The sequence below is a fragment of the Hydra vulgaris genome, chromosome 04 (assembly GCF_038396675.1).
Source record: "Hydra vulgaris chromosome 04, alternate assembly HydraT2T_AEP".
Classification (NCBI taxonomy): Eukaryota; Metazoa; Cnidaria; class Hydrozoa; order Anthoathecata; family Hydridae; genus Hydra; species Hydra vulgaris.
Genome location: NC_088923.1, coordinates 27,462,153 through 27,476,655, shown reverse-complemented (window position 1 = coordinate 27,476,655; position 14,503 = coordinate 27,462,153). Strand labels below are relative to the sequence as shown.

Below are 14,503 nucleotides of genomic sequence, written 5' to 3'. Positions count from 1 at the left end.
TCATCATTCACATAAGTCTCATCCTTCTTCTGTGACAATTCCTAAGTGCCCCAAAAACTCTTATTCGCCTAATTTTTTTTCCTTGAACATCAGATCTTTGGAATTCACTTCCTTCATCTTGTTTTTCTGATTCATATAATTTGCAATCTTTTAAGTAGTCTGTCAAACACACACATACACACACACATATATATACTTATTTAATAGCATAACATTAAGATAACAAATTTTTTACTTTGCATTTATCTACAAGATCATTATCAACAACTATATCAACAGAACGAGGCAACTGTCCAGCAGGAGCCTTTTCAGGCATTTCCTAAAAATTAAAATGTAATACATTAGAATTTTACACCATTACAACATTTCCTAGTAGAATTTCAATAATAGATAATAAATATATATTGACTAATAGATAATAAATATTATTTTACTAATAAATAATAAACATATTAAATGTACTCATACTTGAATGGTAAAATTTTGATGATCTTTATAAATTGATAAACCATACTCAGTCTCAAGTGGATTACCGTCATCATCTTTTGTTGGATATACTGTTGAGCTAGGAAAAGCACTTAATGAAGTAAGATCAGTATATCTTCTATCAGTCATTTTTTTTGTCCTCGGACAATAATGGACACTTTTAACAACTTTTGGAGATACAAGTGAACCTGGAAAAAATTAAGCATAAGATTTTGATTTAAATTATTCAGGTTATCACCAAAAAAAATAGATACAGTTCTAGGACAAATTAAAAAAAATATTTAGAAAAAACCTGACAAACAAGATACAAAGAAACAAATTCAGCTATATATATATATATATATATATATATATATATATATATATATATATATATATATATATATATATATATATATATATATATATATATATATATGTATATATATATATATATATATATATATATATATATAAATATATATATATATATATAGTGATTTTTTTTCTCAAACATCATTTCCTGTAGCACGAATAAATGAACTTTTGGCTATTAATGACTAAAATGACGTTTATTCCATTAAAATATTGAAAAAAGTCATGCACAAACCACTTTGAAATGTTATTTATGTAGGCATTTTATGTAATTGTATTAATATATATATATATATATATATATATATATATATATATATATATATATATATATATATATATATATATATATATATATATATATATAGATATAGATATATATATATATATATATATATATATATATATATATATATATACACATATACACTGTATATATATATATATACTGTATATATAAATATACTGTATATAACATAAGTCATGAAACCAACTTGTGCAATAATTTATGTAGCAGAGAAATCTATAGAATTTTCCAGAACATCGTATAATGCTGTGCGCCGTCAGCCAGGACAGTGACATCACGATGGCGTAATTGTTCAGGAAGCTTCTGTAGAGTTCTAAAGTTTTCAGCTGTTTCACAGTCTGGTATATAAGCGAGGTGTTCAAAGCGGGTAGTTGAGTTTTAATTATCTTAATTTGGTGTCAACATTATTATTGCATAATTTTAATTATTGTGCATTCTTTATAGTTTAGGTATAAAGAGATCCTTGTATTATTTGGTAAGTTACATTTAACTCTTTCGCAAATTATAATTGAGCATATAATATTTTATTAGTGTCTGCCTTTTTCACTTTCTATAACCATTATTTGCTTCTTTTGAAATAAAATATATCAACAATAACAGTTCAATTTAAAACTTAATAAAAGTTTCTTTAATTTGTTACATAATTAATATTGACATTAAGGCATTTCCTATTTCAGTTGCTGAGTAGAAGACAACATGTCGTTCAAGAAGAGATCTTCTAACACGGAGAAAAACAAGGAAACCTGGACAAAGAACTTAGTCTAGTTTCAAGCCCTATCAAGAAGAGGCAACGTGGCAATTTATGAAGCACCCTTGAGCAAACGGAGTCGCACGCCACTGAAAAACCTTGGACGCTTCAAATTTCTTGAATCCACTGCCAAAGAACGAGAGAAAGAGAGAGGATCTGCTTAATTGCTGTAGAGCTAAAAGACCTATGGAGCAAAATGCTGAATTTTCTGCATGCATCTGATCAAGCCATTTATGCAAAACTAGCAAAACTTCTGAAAGACTACAAGCGCTGCAGAATAAAAACAACTTTGATTCATTGAATAAACTGTTTGGCATGACCAAGATGAAAGGTGAATGGTTGTGCAAAGAGGATGAGAACCTCTACAAACCGCAAATTGAGCAAACCTGCTAGTGCTAATACCATCCATCCATCCAAGCGAAAGAGGGCAATGGAAACGACTGTGTCCATACTTACCAGCTTAGCGCTCAGTAGCATAGACTCATCCGAGAACAGTACAGACAATCCTTGGGAGGATGACAATGCAGCATCAATGAGCAAAAAGAAGCGTAACCTAACAGGCATCGCAAGACGTTTTGTTACATGCTCAAAGCTGTCGTCCCAAGAGGTAGAAGTGATGTGCCGCCAGCTTTCTGGTGAGGGCATTGAAATCCCAACCCCATGTAAATTAGCAATTCACAAGGCTATCTACACAAGAACTGCTCAGGTGAAGAAACACTTGGTAAGCACACTTCATCTGGAGAAGTGGAGCGTACACTTTGATGACAAACATATTGAGGGCTTTGAATATCAGGCAAGATGACTGCGTTGTTGTTCGGCTGCAGCAAATGTTTAAAGACAAAGATCATCCTAAATCCAAGTTCATCAATTGCCAGCACCATGTGCCAGACAGTGTTCTTCACGTTGTCATGGACAATTAGCTCCATAGATCGACTAAATCACCAAACATTGAGTATTTCTTTGTGCAGGGTTTGATATTAAGGAAACAGGCGGCTGGAGAGATGACATGAAGTTTCTCTACCACCTCACTCGTATCTTCCGTCACTTAACTAAGAGAAGTGAGATCCCCTTCATGAATTTCAAACAGATCCCAAACATCAGCATTGCATGCTGGAACTCTCGTGCCATTCTAACCCTTCTTGCGTTTATTCTGATGCCAGAAACCCGGATCAGGTTGCATAAAATCTGTTCATTCATTTCTTACTCATGGGCTGACCATTGGTTCAGCAGTCAATTGTTCCGCATTGAAGATTTTGAAGAACTATCTGACACTTTAAATGACTACCCAAAAGCTCTCAATTGCTTGAAGACCCACTGGAAAACAGATGACTCTCCAATCAACATTGATTGGAGAGTCATCTGTTAACCATCAAAGTTATGCAAGAATTGCACGACTCCTGCTGCAACAAGGAAAACCTCCCACTGAGATTCATCCTCTCTAATGAAATTATTGTGAATATTTGATTTCCTTGTGCATTTCATGATCCTATGTAATGTTGTATGCATGTGACTCTACAGCTTGTGTTCAATTTTGTATCTGCTTACAGTGACTTCAAAAATTTGACCAAAAAGCTAATAAATAAAATTCTTAAAATCATTTTGTGCGTGAGGTTTTTTTATCAAATTGCCTTGAATGTAATATTTTATTTATGAAAGCTCATCAAATTATGATACAGAGAAACGAGGTTGTATAAAAGTCATCACCCTAATATATATATATATATATATATATATATATATATATATATATATATATATATATATATATATATATATATATATATATATATATATATATATATATATATATAAAATTATAACTGCACTGCATTCACTGTCAATTGTTTTTTGGACAGTCAAAAATTGTTTCAATTTTCATCTTAAAAATAGTTCTTTATGACTGAAACTTATACACAAAAATAACTTAATGTTTGAAAATTAACCAACTCATATTCTTTTTTAAATGATAATTTTAAATAAAATTAATGCATTTTTTAAATAGTAACTCACAAATAACTAAGGTTCAAATTACCTGGTAATGTTAATAGTTTAAAACTCTTTTTTGTTTTCTATTGAATTAAAAAAAGTTTGATAATATCGAAGTAATGTTGAATTTTTTTTTTTTTAATATCAAAATAATTTTTATTAAATATTAAAAAAACTTAAATTGAATACTTAATACTAAAAGAAATCATTTTATGAAATGCTACTGAAAAATGAAAGTGTTTTATCTCTTTTTATTTGTCTCCTTTAAGATGGGTTGATGTTAGATGATTCTATTACAATTCAATTATAGAAAAAAAAAAGTACAAATGTGCAATTGATAACATTAAATTTATTTAAAAACCATTCATTCATTGTAATAACTATTAATATATATGTCAAAATAGCTATTTTAGTCATTTCAGGCCAGTCATTGACTGCTGACCGGCCATTATTTAACACACTGAGATTATTTATAAATTACATATATTATTTATAAATTATTAGTATAATATTTATAAATTAAAAAGCCAATCCTGGTCTTCTCCATCAGTTCTTTTCATATAGCATATATATCTTAAAAATTTTTTTAAAACACTGAATATTTTCTTTCTATCGAATGCAATTAGGCAGAGGCTTAAGTTGGCAGTTGCCAACTTGAGCCTCTGCCTAATTGCAAAAAAGTTGCATTTCTGCTACACAAGTTGCTACACAAGTAAACTATCATCCCTTGTTCCAAACAACCAAAACTCATACTGCAACTTTTCCCTTATACCCAAAATGCTTATTACTTTATTCTTTTTTTTTTTGTTATTCACCTCCCCAAAGCAGTAAATGCCATTTCAGTCTTGGAGGCTTTTTTATTGTGCTTACTACTTTCTACAGCGCAAAAAATTGACGAACGCGCTAACGCCTGCTTAAAAAAAACAACAGAAAAACAAACATCACGTTTCTTTACTTTTCCTTAGACAAATATTGGCGTTAGCTTAAAATTTTTCAAAACAAACGTAATACTTTATTTATTATAAAAAACACATAATTGCAATAACAACAATTATTTACGAATATTTTAAATGCATTTTCAAAGACTTTAAAAGAAACCACGCTAAAACTACTTTTTTCAATGGAACGAAGAAAGTAATAATGTTCGAGCATGGTTTTTGCATGCATTTACAAAAGCATTCAAAATTTTACTCAAAATGACTGCATTTGCAATTACTTTAAAAAAACCATTCTTAAACTTAACGATTGCTTTCTTCAATAGCGTGCTTTCATTTTTTCTTATTTTCTTTATAAAGTGAAGTAATGTTTGTTTGTAAATTAAAAAAACTTTTGAAAGTTTTAAAAATAATTATTATGTTTTGCTAAAAAATGCTTAGTCTAATAGTATATATTAATATATTATAGTTTTAATTTTTTATTGTGCCTTTAACAACATTAATAGTATGATATTTTTATTAACTTATTATTAAATACTTAATAAATAATACTATTATTTTTAAAGTTTTTAAAGAAATGTCAAAACAACTAAGCATCTTTTTGATGTTAAAGAAAGATGGTACAGTAAGCGTATCATTAAATCCAAAGGAGAGAGAAACTAAGCATGCAAAAAAAAAAAATGACTTGGATTGTGCTATGACTTTAGGAAAATTAGATTAATAATTGGATATAGGAAAATGGCCAAAGGATATTGAATTTATGTTTCGGAACACCATAAATGGATTGCCACCAAGTAATAAAAAACATGGGCAACAACTAAGCTGGTTCATATTGACAAATCAAATGAGTGTTTTTCTTGTTGGGTTTGCCAAAAGTATCCTAGTATTATGCAACCAATTCAGTAGAAGAATTGAATAGAATTTTTGAAAATTTTTGGGATATTTTGTTGTTAAAGAAGATCTTGCATTTAAAAATAATCCTCAGCTGTGCAAGCTACAAAAGCTAAATGGAATTAATTTAGGCAAGAACTACTTAAGAGACAAAGCTAGCAAAAACTTTGTTTCATTAATTTCATATTAGTGAACAAGAAACAGTTTTTTTAAGATTTGTTAAAAATAGTAATACAATAACTATATTTGCTGTCATTAACTCAACACTGACAGTTGATGCCAATAGTATATTAAATGCAATAGAATTTTTTTTTAAAAGTTTAACAACAGACAAAATAAATCAAGATTTATATTTAAACAATATCTATGCAAAACTGTAAATGTTAACTTTGATGGTGCATCTGTAATGTCTGGCAATAAAGCTGGTGTTCAAACTAAAAGGCGAAATAAAAACCCCAGTATAGTATATGCCCATTGCGTGGTGCATAAGTTAGAACTTTCTGGCTTAGACCCAATAAAATGATATTTATTTAAAGAAGTTTGATAACATCAATAATTTGCTTCGTTTTTACTATTAAGGTGGGTGTGAGTATTAAAGCCCAGCGGGTAATAAGGTCCACTAGTCTAAACTACAGAAAAATATAAAATGCGAAACTTTTTTTCGGCATTAAAATATTAGAGTTATCTGGTTTAATCACTGGCAGCAAAAAAAAATCAGCCTTTCTTTACCGTGCATTCAACAAAGCAAGATTACTTCAATGGTTCCATCAATAATTACTCAAGTCTAATTTTTATGGTCATATTTTCACATTTTAAAATATTTTATAATGCTTCTATTTTTTCAAGTGCATTTATTTGCATTAAGTATTTAGTAGTTATCATTACTCAACATATAATATTTATGCATGTGGAAACAAAAGGATACTTTATCGATAATCGTGGCAGGTCCAAAGCGGGTAATAAGGTACACTAAAGATCAGGTAACAAGGCCCAAACACGAGGTCAGCGGTAATAATATAAGAAATACACTAAAAATTAGTTTAGCATTAATAAAAAAAATCATTAAGAAAAGTAATTAAAACAAACAATAAACAACAAACTTTAGTTTGTTAAATTAGTGTAAATAAATCAAATCACTGTTAAATAATAACAAAAACGTTGTTGACCTGAAGTTGATAGATTTTATACTTTAAAAAATTAAGTAATGATTTAATACTTTACTTTTAAATAGTAATTAAAAATAATAATTAAAGTTTTTTAAGTATATATGTAGAAATATAAAGAAAAAAGCTAAATATAAATAACTAAAAAATTTTTTTTTTTAAAACAACATTTTATGAATGGACTAATAAAGTAAAAAACAAACTTCTTCTCAGGACCCACGGACTTTGTGTACATACACAACCTGAAATATTCATTAAAGTCAAAGACTGAAAATGTTGGGCACCTAGAGGAACGAGTTGTACTTAGCATGAATCAGTTGAACTAGAGCCTAAAATTTACATAGACTGCGAAGACGAAGAAGTAATTCTATTGAAAAAGGTCAGAACAATTAAGACATTTTTCGCAAAAAAAATTTCTATGGAATAAATAGTATTGCGCATGGTTGCTAAAGATGGCTTTACATTTAATAGTTTTTGCACATCTTCAGATTTGCAGTATTTGTTTTCAAAAAGTGGTTTCCGGCTCCCTAATACTTCACCTAATACTATAAGATCGATGGTAGTTAAATTCTCAGATTCTGTATAAGCCGATATAATGCAAAAAATCATATCACTAAAAAAGCAAAATCAAAAGTTTTCAATAAAGTTTGACGAATGGACATCACAAAATAGTCAAAGATACTTAAACTTAAATGTACTTAAAACATATGGAGACAAAACACTTTAATCTTGGATTGATCTGAATCCATGGATCGTGTAATGCAGAATATTGCGTCAAGTTAGTTGCAGGATTGCTAAACAGCTTCGAGATTGACCTCCAAAAAGACATTATCGCCATGACCACTGATGGAGCAAGTGTGATGGTGAAAGTCGGTAAAATGATGTCTTGCTATCAAAAACTATGTTATGCTCACGGAATACAACTTGCAGTTATTGATATTTTATACAAGAAAAACAACAGAGAAGTTGAAGAATCATTTACTAAATAAGAAAATTGTGAAGAAAAAGATGAATATGGTAACACTGATGATGATGAAGTTATAAATAAAGAATATGGTTTGACAATAATTTTGGACTGACTATATGCTGAATAGGTTAGCAATTACAAAGATCTCATGAAAAAAGTGAGAAAGGTTGTGAAAGTATTAAAAAACTCTCTTGTCAAAAATGATACATATTTACAGAAGTATATTCTGCAAGAACACAGGAAAAAGCTAAAGTTGATTCTTGATTGTAAAACTAGGTGGAACAGTATGTTCGATATGTTAGAAAGATTTCATAGACTAAAAGTGTGTATTGAAAAAGCCTTAATTGATGTTGGGTCAGAAATTTGATTCACCCAAGAACAATGGTCTCAAATCAATGAATTAATTATTTGCCTGGCACCACTAAAACTTGGTCTCGGAAACAAGTTTTCAATTTATGTTAGATAAATTACTAAAGCAATTATCACTTTTGAGCATAGATTTAGCCGCAGCACTTCGTGAGAGGTTAACAAAACGTTGTAATAAAAATTTAAATGGACTACTAGTTTACTTAGAAAATCCTAAAAAATATGAACAAGAAATTAAAAAAAAAAAAAAACTTTTTCAATGCCAAAAAGAATCGTTATGCGTCAAGAAATTAAAAAATTTTTGATAAGAGTTTATACAATTGAAAGAAATGAAGATGAAGAAAATGAACTCGAAGAAAAGAAGTTGTAGATTCTATTAACAATTCCCAAATTCTTACTCTTACAATTCTATCGCTGAAAAAAGAATTGGAAAATCAAATACAGAAAGACAAGAAAAGCTGGACAGAAAATGTAAAGGAAATACCAAATTTAGATTCTTTAGACTTTGATAAACTATTGAAGCAGGAAATGTTTGCCAATAAAAGTAACGTAGTAAGAGACAAGTTTCTTGATATAGCGCGTAGTTACTTGATGACCATACCACCAGCAAGCGTAGAGGCTGAGCGAGCTTTTTCAGCTGCTGGTTATATATGCAGTCCTTTGAGGAGTAGATTAAGTGATGATACTTTAAGTAGGGTCTGTTTCTTAAGAGCGCATTTCTTATAATGATTTTCTCATATTTGATATTTAAAAAAATAAATAAAGCTAATAGACATTCTACGTAAAACTAAAAGATGTTCTACATATTTTGGCTTATCTTTTTGTTCATTAAATGTTAAGAATTATATTGATTTACAAATGAGTTGGGTTTTTTGACTTTATTTACCTCATCTTATCAATTTAATAAGTTGAGTATATTTTTTCTGAAATACTTGAAAGAAAAATACAATTGTCATTTTGCCTTTTATAATGTGCATAAAAAATCTACCAATCCCGTGCAGGATCCGCACAGAAATTTAAAAATTAAGCGCGGACCTTTTTTTTACCCTGTTTTTTCTTTATTTTTTGTATTTTTTACATTTTACTCAAGGCATGTTAAAAAAACATGAATAACTTTTGTTATAATTAATTCCTCAATATGGAGATATCATTTTTACATCAAGGAATGATAAGTCTTAGGCAGCGATCAAAAGTATATTTTTAAACTTAATTTTTAAGGCCTAGATGACCAAAAGTTCGCTAAGTGGGCCTTAATACCCACACCTACCTTATTCATCACAGCGAAGAAAGGAACTGAAAGAAATAGCTTCTTTTTTAGATGAAGAGTTTAAGCAGCTTGGTAGAATCAAAAATATTCATTGGTTAGCTAGCCAGGAAAGGGCATTAAGATTGCTTGAAACTGACTATAAAGTTATTATTTAGAAAGCAAGGCAAATGAGAAAGACGAAACTGGACAGAAAGCTAAAGGATTTTTGTGTTTCATGAAAGACCCACAATTTTTATTTTATTTATATTTTAATCAAAATATTGTTAAATCACTAGTAATATTGTCATTGGAGTTTCAAAAGGAAGAAACTTTAATTTGTGAGATTTTGTGTAAAGTTGACGCTATATTTGCCGCACTAGACGTGTTATCAGTTAATCCAGGCTCGAATATTGAACATTTACTAGATAATTTAGAAGTAAAAGAAGATCAGTTGATCTACAAAGGTACTGATTTAACAGCATTAAAGAAGCGTAACTTAAAGAGAATTGATGAGATTGTCATGACAACAACCAAATGATTAGTTTGATTATTATAATAGAAAATATTTTATTAAAATTATTGATGGAGCAAAAGAATATATAGACACATGATTCTGCCGCAATTTCAATCAAGAGCCATTAAAATCTTTAACCACAATCTTTGATTGTCAAAACTGGCCAAAATCTTGTACAGGTTTGCTAAAGACAAAAAAATGGGGATTTAATGAAATACAAAATGTTTTCAACTTTTATGAGCATAATAATATGATAAGCAAAGAAACTTCTAACTTATGCGTCAGTGGCCTTTAATCAGGGAGAAAGTCTCTAAACTAAAGACAAATTCTTTATTGAGCATTAGATATCAATTCACTGTTGAGCATAGAGACAAATTCATGACATAGACAAATTCACTGTTGAGCATAGAGATATTTTGCTGGAAAATGAACCTGAATTGGCGAGTATAAATATTTTGTTAGAGATTATGCTAACTTTTAGCGTTTTAACGGCAAGTTGTGAACGCAGTTTTTCTTGTATGAACTTACAAAAAAATGTTTTGCAAACTTCATTAAATGATGACACCTTAAAAGAGATTATGGGTATAAAGCTTGATGGCCAGTTAATTGAAGACTTTTTGCCCCAAAACATGTCAAAAATTGGATTGACGCAGCGGTTGGTATGAGACATTTGGAAGGCCATAAATCAAAAAGTCCTAGCAATTCTTAAATTCATTTATATAAACATAAAAATTAAGATATAAATATTATTGAGACATCATTTTGCGATTTATATTTCTTTAGTTGTATTCAATTTCTTTAAGTTTATACATATACTTTATGAGTAAATAAATTTAAAAAAAAGTTTTGCAAACATTGGACAACTGTTTACAATCATTGCATATTAATAATCAATAATTAGTGCGCCCTTTCCAAATGCGTGAAATTTTTTTGAAAATATGACAATTAATTAAATTTAATAAGCATCTTTGATATATCTAATAACTTATTAACTAGAATAAAATAAAACTCCCTTTTTTAACAACTTGACATGTTTCTCTTAAATTATACGCTTGTCAATAGTTGAAGATACGAACGTCAACGTCCATTAAAAAATAAGATTTGTTGCGCCCTGCCCTCTAAAGAATGATGCACAGAGAAACAAGTTCAGCGCAATGGGGACTGCGGTGTGGACTGAACTCGGAACTTCTCGCTTATAAAGCAAACGCTCTACCACTGCACCACTACTGCATTAATTATCTAATTAATTTTCTAGTTTCTTACTCACACAGTAATGATTTAAAATTCTCTCCTTCTTACACTTAAATTTTGTGTTACATTAAAATAATAGTAAAAAAAAAAAAAAAAAACTTTGTTTATTACAATATTTTTTATTAATACACAAAAATAAGTCAACTAACAAAAACAAATAAAAAAAAAATTTTTAATTCACTTAACTAAGATTTTCAATAAACAAAAATCAAAACTTGTTAGTAAATTGCTTTCAATAAACAAAAATCAAAAATTGTTAGCAAATTGCTGAGCTAAAAATGATTGAGATCGGCAAAAAAAAGCTGACCACTCTCTCTGACCTGAAGCTGACCTCTAACAGTTTAAGGTCGGCATTTTATTGCCGACCTCATTTTCCTAATTTCGAGGGCTGATATATATCATATATATCAGCTTTCGGAATTAGGAAAATAAATAAAAATAAACCACAATAAAGTACTATATAATAATTATTAAACAACCGCTAATCACAAGAGTCTACAGAAATTTAACAGTGATCAAATATTTTAAATAAAAGAAATCGTTAAATAAGATACAAAATAAAATTTTTATATCTTATTCAATATTTTCTTATAAGTTAAATGCTTGTAACTCTTTTGCAGATATGTATAAAATATATACAGATATGTGTACAAAATTAAAGACTTTAAAGTGACAAAATTCAAGTGTTTTAAAGTATAAAAAACTAATTTAAACTTTTTATAGTCATTATAAACAGAACAAAAAAACTCTAATAACTTATTTTAAAATATATCTTTTTTATTACTATTTTTATTATCAATTAATTAATTTCTAATTTAAAACATTTAGACATTTAAATAAATAATTCCTTAAACTTTCTTCCTAAACAAAAATCGATAATAATGTTTTATACAAAGCGCAAATAGCTTTAGCATAACTTTTAATTGGTTGATTTTTAAATTACCACGCAAATTTTTAGGACCTTTATTAATAATTATTTTTTTCTTATAACTTTTTTTTTATTTCAATTCCTTAAATTACCTGGTGTTTAAAAAAAACAATAACTAAAAATATGTAATATACAAATATATATATATATATATATATATATATATATATATATATATATATATATATATATATATATATATATATATATATAGGGGAACCTGTTGTACCTTTGACCACGTTGTACCTTTGGTCACTCTACTCTGTTGGGTTACTATTATTATTTAAAAAAAACGGGAAGTGTCATTTGAAATAGTAGTCCATGACAACTCTTCTTATCGTAAAACATTATACTTGGGATAGATGGTATTGATCCACAAGCAATTATAAGTTTTGACTCTTAAAAAGTAAATATTTGTGTTAATCTTATTCTGATTTTAAAACTGTGATAAATTGTTGTTTGATTCATCTACGACATTATAAACATTACCCAACATCTTTTTTTTGTTATGGAAAATTTTGGATGATTATGTCTGACCGTAAATGGGGATTAAGACAATAATTGTTAAAGAAACCCATCTCGTGTACCTTTGACCAGTCAAGGACGTTGTACCTTTGACCAATAAAAACTGCTTCCTTGGTCATTTGCGGACTTTAAGAGGGCAAGATTATAAAATTTATAATCTACCTTATTAGGCGTCGTCTGTGCTTTATTGCTTTTTAATGCAAAATTGTTTCTAGTATTATGATGATGAAATAACTCCATTGAATTTTAATGCAACTCACTATTTATTCTTGAACCACTACTACACTTAGAATAATCAATTTTGTTAATTTAGTTAGTTGGACAGCTGAAGCAATATTATTGTCAAGTTCATTTTATTACCTAGTTTCTGCTCAGCTATAGGGAATTAAATGTATCGAAATAGTTAATTAATTTTGTTAATATTGTTAATATGCCAAGGAGCAAGATTGGTGTTTTTCGCAAAAAGATTTCCGAAATGGATATGCTAAATGCAGTGAATTTTGTGCTTCAACAAAAAATGAGTTTAAGTGAAGCTGCAAGACATTGCAACATTAAAAAGTCAACTTTAATATATCAGTTGAAGCAGTTTAAAAAATCTGGTAGTTGCGAATATTTATATTCACATACCAAACCAAAAAAAGTATTCTTAACTGAAGAAGAATTAATTTTGGTAAACTACTTGGCAGATGCTGCAAATATGCATTATGGACTTACATTAAAGCAGATAAGATCCTTTGCATATGAGTATGCTTTAGCAAATCATAAAAAAATTGAAACTTCATGGATGAAAAATAAATGTGCAGGTGAACAATGGCTGCGAGATTTTCGCAAAAGATATAATAACAAGCTATCTCGACATAAACCACAACCTACAAGTCTTGGTAGATCTTCTGCATTCAATAGAGAAACTGTAAGAATTGTATATAAAAATTACAAAAATGTTTTAGAACGTTATCATTTTGACCCATCAAATATTTGGAACTGTGATGAAACAGGAATTACCACAGTCCACGTACCACCAAAAATTCTAGCTCCAAAAGGTAAAAAACAAATAGGGAGCATAACTAGTGCTGAACGAGGCAACAATGTAACAATGATTGCAGCCATTAATGCTACTGGAAATAGCATCCCACTATTACTTGTATTTCCACGTGCTAAATTCAAAGACTACATGTTAAATAATTGTCCTCCTGGAAGTGTAGGAGCAGCTAATAAGTCTGGATGGTCAAATGAAGTCATTTTTGTGCAATTTCTTGAACATTTTATTAGTAATGTGCGACAGTCAATTAAAAAACCTGTTCTTTTATTAATGGATAATCATGAGAGTCATGTAAACATTTCTGTTATTGAGTTATCAAAAAAATCAGGCAGAGTTTTAATGACATTTCATCCTCACACAACCCATAAAATGCAACCTCTTGATCGTGGTGTTTTTGGACCATTTAAAACTTTTTATAACAATGCCATGAATAACTGGATGATATCACCAGGCAATGCTGGTAAACCAGTCACAATTTATGATATATCTTACCTTGTTGGTCAAGCTTATCCTCATGCTTTTGTACCAAATAATATTATAAACAGTTTTAAATGTACTGGATTTTATCCATTTAATGAAAATATTTTTACTGATATTGACTTTTTAGCTGCAAATGTTACTGATAGGCCAATAGTGAATACTGAAGCTTGCCTTTCTAATGAGATTATTGATGTTAAAACTGCTCCATCCAGTGTACCATCAACGTCATCTATTGTTTTAGGGGAAATCCCTACTGTGAGTTTACCATCAAGATCAATTGTTTCACCTGAGATAATACGACCTCATCCTAAAGCCAA

General features: G+C 29.0%; 1 protein-coding gene across 1 annotated transcript in view; it reads right to left on the bottom strand.

The window, feature by feature from the left end:
• Positions 1-14,503, bottom strand: part of LOC100198097 (DNA replication licensing factor MCM3) — a 72,846-nt gene that overhangs the window by 36,364 nt on the left and 21,979 nt on the right. Inside the window, exons 5-6 of the mRNA XM_065795945.1 lie at positions 469-674; positions 236-319 (exon numbers count right to left, since the gene is read on the bottom strand). Of these exons, the coding sequence (XP_065652017.1) occupies positions 236-319; positions 469-674 (290 nt within the window). The remainder of the gene's footprint in view (positions 1-235; positions 320-468; positions 675-14,503) is intronic.